This window comes from Euprymna scolopes, chromosome 42 (genome assembly GCF_053919585.1).
Source record: "Euprymna scolopes isolate OS-2025 chromosome 42, ASM5391958v1, whole genome shotgun sequence".
In the NCBI taxonomy this organism is placed as follows: Eukaryota; Metazoa; Mollusca; class Cephalopoda; order Sepiida; family Sepiolidae; genus Euprymna; species Euprymna scolopes.
Window position 1 is genome coordinate 17881350 of NC_136523.1, and position 9884 is coordinate 17891233.

Below are 9884 nucleotides of genomic sequence, written 5' to 3' on the forward strand. Positions count from 1 at the left end.
CTTTCTCATTCCGTTTCGTTTTTCATTATAAAACGTTTTCAATCTCTTCTTTCATTCCAACTTTTATATGCACCCTTATAACCAATGTAATTAAAAACATTTTTTTTTTCATCACATTTGTTGGTTATAATTCTGTCATTTTCATTCTTTTCTTTCTTTTTTCAGTTTTGTTTTTGTCAATCCAAATTTTTAATATATTTTTTCTTCCCTGTTTTCTTTTTTTTTATCAAATTTCATTTTCCAGTTTATATTTCCATTTTCACTTGGTTTATAAGATACCTATTTTATTTTATCTCTTCATGTGTATTTTCGTTTTCCGATTTTTACTACAATCTTGCATTTATATGTCTTTATAATCAAATACATAATTTCGTTTCGTTTTGTACATTTTCTTTTTTCAGTTTCGTTTTTTTTTATATTACTTCCAATATTATTTTATATATTTTTAGTCATGAATATTTCATTTAATTTTTCTTTATTTTTGATTTTTCAGCTTCGTTTCTTTTAACAGCTGCTTCCAGTCTTATTTTTTAATGTTTTATTATTTATTTTCAAGTCTTTTCTTTTATTTGAATATCTATATTCAGTCTCACTGTTAAATAATTGTGTTATTCTCCTTTTCGTTTCAAATTTCGTTTTTCGAGTCTATTTCATTCCCACTTTTTACATGTCTTCTAACAAAGACACCATTTTTATACAAATCTCGTTTTTTTTTTCACAATGTTCTTTCGAACTTTCACATAATTATTTTCCAATTTATCTTTCCTTTGTTTGCAACCACTTTAATTCACTTTATTTGTTTGTTAGTATCGTTTTAAACTTTTATTTTATATGAGTCAATTTGATATAAATTTTATTTTTCTTATTTCGCTTTTCAATGTTTATACTGTCTTTTCGTTTGTATTTTTAAATTTCGTTTTTCAGTTTTAACTGCAATTCTGATTGCATGCGACATTTATTTATAATAGTTTTTTTTGTTTTCACTTTTGTTCCTTTTATGTTTTGTCAAGTTCGTTTTACAGCTTCCAATTAATAGTTTTCTCGTTATCTTATATTTGTAAGTTTCGTTTTTCGTTTTAAATTTCGAGTTTCTTTATCACGTGAATAAAAAAAAACATTTTCAGTCATTTAACTTTTTTTTTCTTATTCAGCATTCAGTTTTTTTTTTCCATAAAGTTTGCAAAGATAAATTTATGACATTTTTTTCTATGAACTTTGAATTAAAAAGACGTGTTCTTTTTGTGCAAAACGTGAAATTATCCATATTTTGCGATTCTCATGATTTCATATAGCTTTTATTTTTTAAATTTCTTCTTAAAAATGTTTTCTTTTTACTTTAATACCAAGAATGAATTTAAAGACGTTCAGATTAGTAGTGCACCAATGTTCGTATGCTTCCAGAGTTTTTGTTGTAACGAAAATACTAAACGTAGAGGCTTATATATATATATATATATATATATATATATATATATATATATATATATATATATATATATGCAGTCTCTTTCTCCGTGTTTTTTTGTTGTTGATTATATTTTGTCTCTCATTAGATTCCGTCTCCATGCATTGCATTTTATGACATATCATCCATTTCAACTTCTCATATATATATATATATATATATATATATATATATATATATATATATATATTATAGAGAATCCAAACTTTCAAAATAAAAGCGCAATGAATATTTAACAACACTGCATATTTAAAAACAATGGGGTGTAAAATTCCTATTATAGCATCCTTTTTTGACAGTTTGTTTCGTACATATAGGAACAACTAAGAACACACACACACACACACACACACACACACACACACACATATATATATATATGTATGCATGTATATTTTGGCAGCAAGTCATTATTCAAGCACGTCTAATTGAGTTATTCTTTTTCCGATTATTCTGGATATCTTTTCCATTCGCCGAGCGGTCTTTTGTTATTTCCGCTGGCACGTTGTACAAAATGGAGCCGAAAAGTTGTTGTTCAGCCATCTTCTTCTCGAGCGCTTTCTATCGGTGCATCCGATTATCATCAGGAGTGGTTGTTGTTGTTGTTATCGTTTTATTTTTCTTTACCGTTGGAACTTGGCGTATTTATAGTTGTTTCTTTTTATTGGTTAAAAGGCTCGGCGAATGGAAAAGATATCCAGAAAAATTGGAAAAGAATAAATCTGTCGTGCACAATCCTTGCCGAACACACCTGCAAGGGATGGTAATCCTCAACCTTGAGGGAGCTTAAAGAATTAAATGAAATGAAATACTGATATGCCGTAGAATTACAGATGGTATAATACTGTAAATATAAAGTCCAAACAAATATAAGTGTCAATATTCATGAGACGATCCTAAGTAGATAAAGAAAGCTCAATATGAATATATATAGATGATAACAGACAATAATATAAATGGAAATTATGAGTTAAATTATGGAGAGTAACAACTTAATTTATTGTTTGTTAAAAGAAGTATAAAAAATTATAAAAGTCTTTTCCTTAATCCATCGATTTTCAATGAATTACTCATTTCATTAGAGGAAATCTTTGTAAGAAAATAGACGTGGGCAATTATGAATTTTCTTTATTAGCGCATGAATTGAAAATTAGAATTGAAATGATGGGATAAAAGGTAATCCATTATATATATATACATATATGTATATGTATGTATATATATATGTGTGTGTATATATATATATACATATATATATACATATATACGTATATATACATGTGTATATATACATATATATGTATATATACATATGTATATATATACATATATATGTATATATACATATGTATAAATATATATATATATATATATATATATATATATATATATATATATATAAAATAAAAATTACAATTAAATTTACCAAAATGATCCAAGATGGTAAAATCAAAATATATTATGAATATTAAAGAATTAATATTTATAAAATTATCTCAGCCAGATGTAAAAGCTCGATAAAACCAAATAAGAGATAGAGCTTATAGTATGAGCAAAAAGTTAATAAAACATGTTAAAAAACACTTTGAAAAGGAGTTAAAAACATATTTAATCTGAAAAGGAAACACTAGATAAGTGGATAGTCCTTAATCCGCGGAGTTTCGAAGAAATACTTTCCTTCTCATCAGAGGGTAGGAATTAGCAAAATGCGGGATCGTATTTTGCATGCAAAAGTATTTGATGAAACAACAAGTAAGTCAAAGATCTTACTTGAAAACAAAAAAAAAAGTGAAGCAAAGGGAATATAGTGAAGAAAAAGGTGATTACACATGAATGGATAGTCTGGTATATATATATATACATATATATATATATACTGCATTTTTCTTACATGATACGTAGATAAATCCTGATATACCTAGATAGAATCTTTAAACTTCTAAAGAGTTGCATGCACAACAAAATTAAAGATATATATATTTTTAGTTGTTCACGTATGCACGAAACGGGAGGTCAAAGTTTTGTAAAAATAATATAGAAAAGTAGTAACTAAAAGAGTTAAAATAGAAAATGTACTTAGGACCAATATGTTTTAAACAAATAACAAGGTCGTGTTTTAAAAATATATATATATATATATATATATATATATATATATATCGTTCGGTCCTCACGAAGCATATTGTTTACTGAAACGTAATTACATTTGTGTAGAACATTTAAACATTCACACAAACACACACACACACACACACACACACATATATATATATATGCATATATATATATATATGCATATATTTAAACATTCATATATATATACATATATATACATATATATATATATGTTATTTTTGAAGAAAAACCGAGAATTAATAAAATAGTAATTAACGTTTCGTCCCTATTTTAGGGGACATCATCAGGATTTCGTGGGAAAAATGTAGAAGAAAAACATTTATAGTTTCGGTCCAGAATGGGAAGGACTTTAAGATTTTTTCCTTTTTCACTCGCATGTGGTTTGTAATTGTTTTCTTTTACATTTTTTCCTACGAAATCCTGATGATGTCCCTGAAATAACGTGGATTACTATTTTATTAATTTATTAATTCTCGGGTTTCCTTCTTAAATAACAACGTCAACCATCGCTTGTATTTTTTATTTTACTTATATATAGAAAATTTAAACATTCATATATATACATATACATACACATACATACATACATACATACATACATATATATATATATACTATTTTAACATTCATATATATATATATGCCGTTGACATTCATATATATATATATATATATATATATATATATATATATATATATATATATATATATATATATATATATATATATATATATTAAAGATTCAACATGGCGTCGTAACGCATTAACCACGTTGTTTAGAATTCTATTATTTTGAGGGCGTGGGTGCCAAAATATGTTTTTTTTTACATTTTTAGTCCTTTAATTTTTTTTTCTTTTCATGCATTTAAACTTTTTAGTATTTTTTGTAGGAATATCCATTCGTCTCTGAAGATTTTTTTTTTTTTTAGTGATTTTTCGCATTTCAACGAAACACATGTCCGCCATAATATAATAAAAATTCAGGCATCTTCATAGACCCCCCACCAAGGCTAAAAATTTATGAGTGTGAATTGAGTTCATTTTTTTGTCTCCAATTATGTATATATATATATATATATATATATATATATATATATATATATATACTTGTTTTCAATATGAATATCTAAAAAAAAAAACATTTTCGACCGAGTAGATCTTAGTTATTAATAAGCCCAGATCGAAAAATTGTCATGTCAGTGTAGCGAAGATTGTACAAGTCTATATATATATATATATATATATATATATATATATATATATATATATATATATATATATATATATATATATATATTGATTTATACTTTGATATTTTACCTGTTTAGTATTTCAGAAGATTATATTAGTAAATACTTGCGTAGGAAGATCGTGTTGCGTCAAGGAATTTCATGTGTCTTAAATTGCTAATGAGCATCCAAAATGCTGACATTCAAAGTTTATATATATATATATATATATATATATATATATATATATATATATATATATATATTCTCTTTTCTTTTTCTTTAAAGTTAGTTTTCATAATAGGACACTGGTTGAGAAAGTGGTCAACTACCTCAGCCAGCGAGCATGCTTTTTAGAATTCTATTTCATTTCTTTAATTTTTGTTTATATTACCTCAAAGTTTGGCCGTCTTTTTGCGAACCCCTTTCTTGCACATTGTGCAGAGGAGCATGTGGAACGCCTTCCGGAATTCCTCGTTGAATATGGTGTAAATGACCGGGTTCAAACCCGAGTTGACGTAGCCGAGCCAGACGATGAAGAGCTCGGCGAATATTGGCACCGGAGAGCACGTGTTGCAAAAAGGTAAGATCAGGTACATCAGGAAGAAGGGCAACCAGCAGATGATGAAGGTGACCATGACGATCCCCAAGATGCGGGTGGCCTTGCGCTCTTTCGAGAGAGAAATCTTTTGTTTCTTCTCGAAGAAAGACTTCATTTTCTTTCCTTTCGGGTTCGCGTGTTTCGCCCGCTCTTTCTCCTCTTTTGATACCTTGCTGTGTGTCCCCCCATTCTGGGAGGTGACGCACACGTCTTTACCGGAATTCTTAGTATCGGCGCTGCCGCCATGCGTCTCTGAGTTCAGTTCGATATCCTCGTTCGATCTCTCTTCCTGCGCCGGAGTCGGTGGTGTGTCTTTGTCCTTGGCCGGTGTCGAGTCCGGACTGTTTTCTTTCTTCTCCGTCTTTTGGTTGGACACCGGCTTCAACTTCCCTATAGCTGTCTGCTCCCGTTTCTTTCTTAGGCGCCTTCTTATCGCCAGAAATATCTTAAAGTAGATAAAGGTCATCAATATAAGAGGGATGTAGAAGGACCCACATGCCGAGTAGACGACATAGCTGCGGTCGTCAGTCAAGTGGCACTGCATTTGTACCGGGTCGTACAGTTGCCCGCTCTCGTTCCACCCAAAGACGGGAGGGATTGAAACAACTGCGCTGGTGAACCAAACAGCCGCTATCATTAAGCCGACCCGACTCGGGGTACGTTTCTGTGCATAGTTGAGAGGGTCGTGAATCGCCCAGTACCTGTCGACGGCAATCGCGCATAAATTCAAAATTGACGACGTGCAAAGAAGCACGTCTAGTGTTAGCCAGATCTCGCAGAGGAGCCAGCCGTAGATCCAGTATTCGACCACCAGGTTTGACACGTGGAACGGCATCACGAGCGCCGCCACGGACAAGTCGGAAACGGCCAGGGAGACGATGAAAAAATTCTGCACGGTCCGTAGCGGTTTGTATAAAATTACGGAAAGGATAACCAATACGTTTCCAAATACGCAGCCTATGACCATGAGGGCGAGGAAAGTTGCAATTATAATGTTTGTTCCGTTTGGGCTTGAAAACATTGTTGTAGTGTTCAGATAAGTTTCGCTATCGTTGGCCAAATCCTGACTGGAATTCATGGTGTTCATTTCGAAGTTCTCCACAGTGGAAGCATCACCGCCCGTTGCTAATGTAACATCCATTTTTAAAGTAATCAGTTCTTATTTAATATATATATACCAAAATAAACAAGAAAAACAACTAAAAAAAAACAATACCCGGAAATTTACGATAAAATCCGGTAAACAGTCACGTAATCAAAAATGCTCCAAAATCGCCTGCATCAGCGATGATTTTTTTTTCAAATTGAACTAAGTTCATAATTTTGTAACAGTAATTTAATTTTCAACAGTCTTTTTTATTTCAAATTTTGATTTCTTGGTTGTTATTGTTTTTATGAATTCTTTTGTGAATCAAATTGAATTTTTAGCAGTGGAAGCACCACGACTTTCAGTCAATATTATATGAATTTTAATTCTAATAGTTCGCATTATATATATATATATATATATATATATATATATTAACAATCAATAGTCGATGAGAAGGAGCATGAATTTACGAAAAAATAATTCAGGAAATTATCACTCAACAATTTTGCGTCAGTGATATGTTATTTTTCACATTAAAATACCTCCACAATTTATTTTAATTTTCAACAGTGTTGTTCGAAATTCTTTATCTCTTGTAAAATACAAGCACGAATTAATAGTTCGTATTCAATATACAGATATAAACAATAATCTATTCTTAAACATATATTAAAATGAACAACAAAAGTCCGGTCGAATATTTACGAAAAAGCCAGGAAACTATTACATAAATCGTCTATATCAGTGATATGTACAATAAAAGCGTTTATTTAAAATTCAAATAAGTTAATAATTTAACATCAGTAATTTTATTTTAATAGTCTTCTTGGTCAAATTCTTTAACTTTGCAAAACAAATGTGTATTCGTTTATTATTTGTACGATTTGTCTTTAATTATGTAATCAAAATAATTGATTTAATTAAATTTATGTTTTTAAGCTCAATCAACAACAACTGATTTAATAGCCTCTTCAATTTGACAGAAGTTTAATATATATTTTCTTTTAGATTTATGTGCTGGACTTATGATTTCATTCTAATCATCATAAGACATTGATGATGTTACGTTAAAACTATTAGAAAACCATTCAACAAAAATTATTGCGTACTTTTTAGACAAAATAGCCACGGTTAATTCTCGTAATTTAAATATCTCAATATATATATATATAAGTTCAATTAAAATGTACAAAAATGCTTATTATCTTCACGACTTGTCTTGAATTCTGTGAATCAAAATAATTTTTCACTGAAATTGATGTAATAAAATTTATGTTTTGAAACTCATTCAACAACAAGTGCTTTATTAACCCTTTCAATTTCACTGAATTTTCATTGATATTTTCTTTTAGATTTATGTGTTGGATTTATGATTTCATTTTAATCATCAAACAATTAAAAATCATTAAACAAAACTTGCGTATTTTTACACAAAATAGCAACGGTGAATTCTCGTAATTTATATATCTCAATATATATATCTCAATATATATCTCAATATATATCTCAATATATATATATATATATATATATATATATTTGTCTTTACATAAGATGTGGTTTGTTGCTACACAGTCATGAGCATGTTTCGGTCTACTAGTATTTACTAACTAGAGACCTCATCAGGCAACAACCCTTATTTTCGAAAACGGAATTACTTCTGTATTGAGCACTCTTGTATGAAGCTCGTTATATTTCACTGGTTACCCTACCTTTGGAAAATAGCAACCTCAAATTATATATATATATATATATATATATATATATATATATATATCAATATATATATATATGTATATATATATGCGTAAGTTCAATTAAAATTTACAAAAATGTTACAAATAGAAAAAAAATAATACTTTATTGTTTCCAAACGATCCAATATATAAATTGATAAAAACAATGTAATATTTTGATTCTAAATTTAGATTTAAACTTTCATTCACATTATCAAACGATCAAAAAATTAAAACGATTAAATCAATTTAATATTTTTACCCTAAATTTAAATTTAAATTCTGATCCACATTATAAAACAATCAGACATAATAAAACAATTGATCAAAAGAATGTAATATTTTTATATTACATTTATATTTAAACTTTGATCCACATAATCAAACGATATTATTATTAAGTCAGTCTCATTCAAATATGAAACAGTTTTATTTTAATTGTACAATAGGTTCAAAATGTCTGAACCAATTAAAAAATAGCAAAATTAATTCGTAATGGTAAAGTCGTTTCAAGACGATTGAATTGTTTTAATAAAAACAGAGGGAATCACTTCCAAATAATGAAATTCGTCTCCAAAATGGATGAAATCGTTTGGAAATATTGGAATTAATTCTCAAACGATCAAAAATTTAATTTGATCAAAGCGGTTAACAAATGAAGAAATGTTTTTTTTTTCAGAACGGGGGAGTTAAATATAAAGAATTTATTAGCTTAAAAAAGCTGGAACCGATTCAAAATGATTGGCTCATTTTAACAATGGTCAACACGTTCAAAATGAGGGAATATATTTCAGTATAGGAATCAGTAAGAAATAAATATATAGTTTCAAAAAGCCGGAATCGATTAAAAAAAAAAAAAAAACGAATGATACAATTTTAAATGGAATCAGTTTAAAATCTGATAATGTGTTTCAAAATGGGAGATCACTCAAAGATAGTGGAACCAATTAAGAATTTAGCAAACCTCCCAAAATAATATATAAATATTTCCAAAACTAATTGAGCAGATTCAAATTTACGAAAGTATTAAAAATACTGGAATTGTTCCAAATTTACTTAAAATCGATTCAAAATTTGTCTCAAAATGGATAAATTTTTGTAAAATTATGGCACCGGTATTCTAAAAAAAATCCTTATATGGTAATGGAAATGTAATTCTGAAATAAAACCTGTGTTCGTGTCAAGTTGTCGATGAACTTTATATTTTACATAGATAGTCTAATTCTCGATTAATTTTTTGATACTAACAATTAATAGTTAAATAATCGATTAATTTGAAATTAAAAACTAATATTAATAATGATGACAGAATTGAAATTAAAAAAAAAATTATTTAAGCGTTTATATGTAGATTTAATTCAATGCATATAAATTTTTGAATTTACAAAGTTTGTATAGAAAGAATGAATATATATATATAGAGAGAGAGAGAGGGAGAGAGAGAGAGAGAGAGAGAGAGAAAGAGAAGAAGGAAATTAATTGAAAGAGTGGTAGAAGTAAAACACAATAAAAAGAGCTAGAAAATGACACCAGAAAGAAAGGAGAAGGGGGAAAATAATGAAGAGGAATAGAAAAATAGAGGTTGACACAGAAAATATGAAACAGAACGTTTGTAAGACTACAAACG

At 28.3% G+C, this 9884-nt stretch overlaps 1 protein-coding gene across 1 annotated transcript; it reads right to left on the reverse strand.

Moving 5' to 3' along the window:
- Positions 1 to 5100: 5100 nt before the first annotated feature.
- LOC145266947 (putative G-protein coupled receptor No18) lies at positions 5101 to 8465 on the reverse strand. The gene has a single exon (XM_080122766.1). The coding sequence runs from the start codon at positions 6570 to 6572 to the stop codon at positions 5226 to 5228; it is 1347 nt and encodes a 448-aa protein (XP_079978892.1). The 5' UTR covers positions 6573 to 8465; the 3' UTR covers positions 5101 to 5225.
- Between the last annotated feature and the right edge of the window lie 1419 nt (positions 8466 to 9884).

What these genes read in the sequence shown, in the direction of transcription:
- LOC145266947 (XM_080122766.1), bottom strand. Translation starts at nt 6,572, where the DNA reads ATGGATGTTACATTAGCAACGGGCGGTGATGCTTCCACTGTGGAGAAC.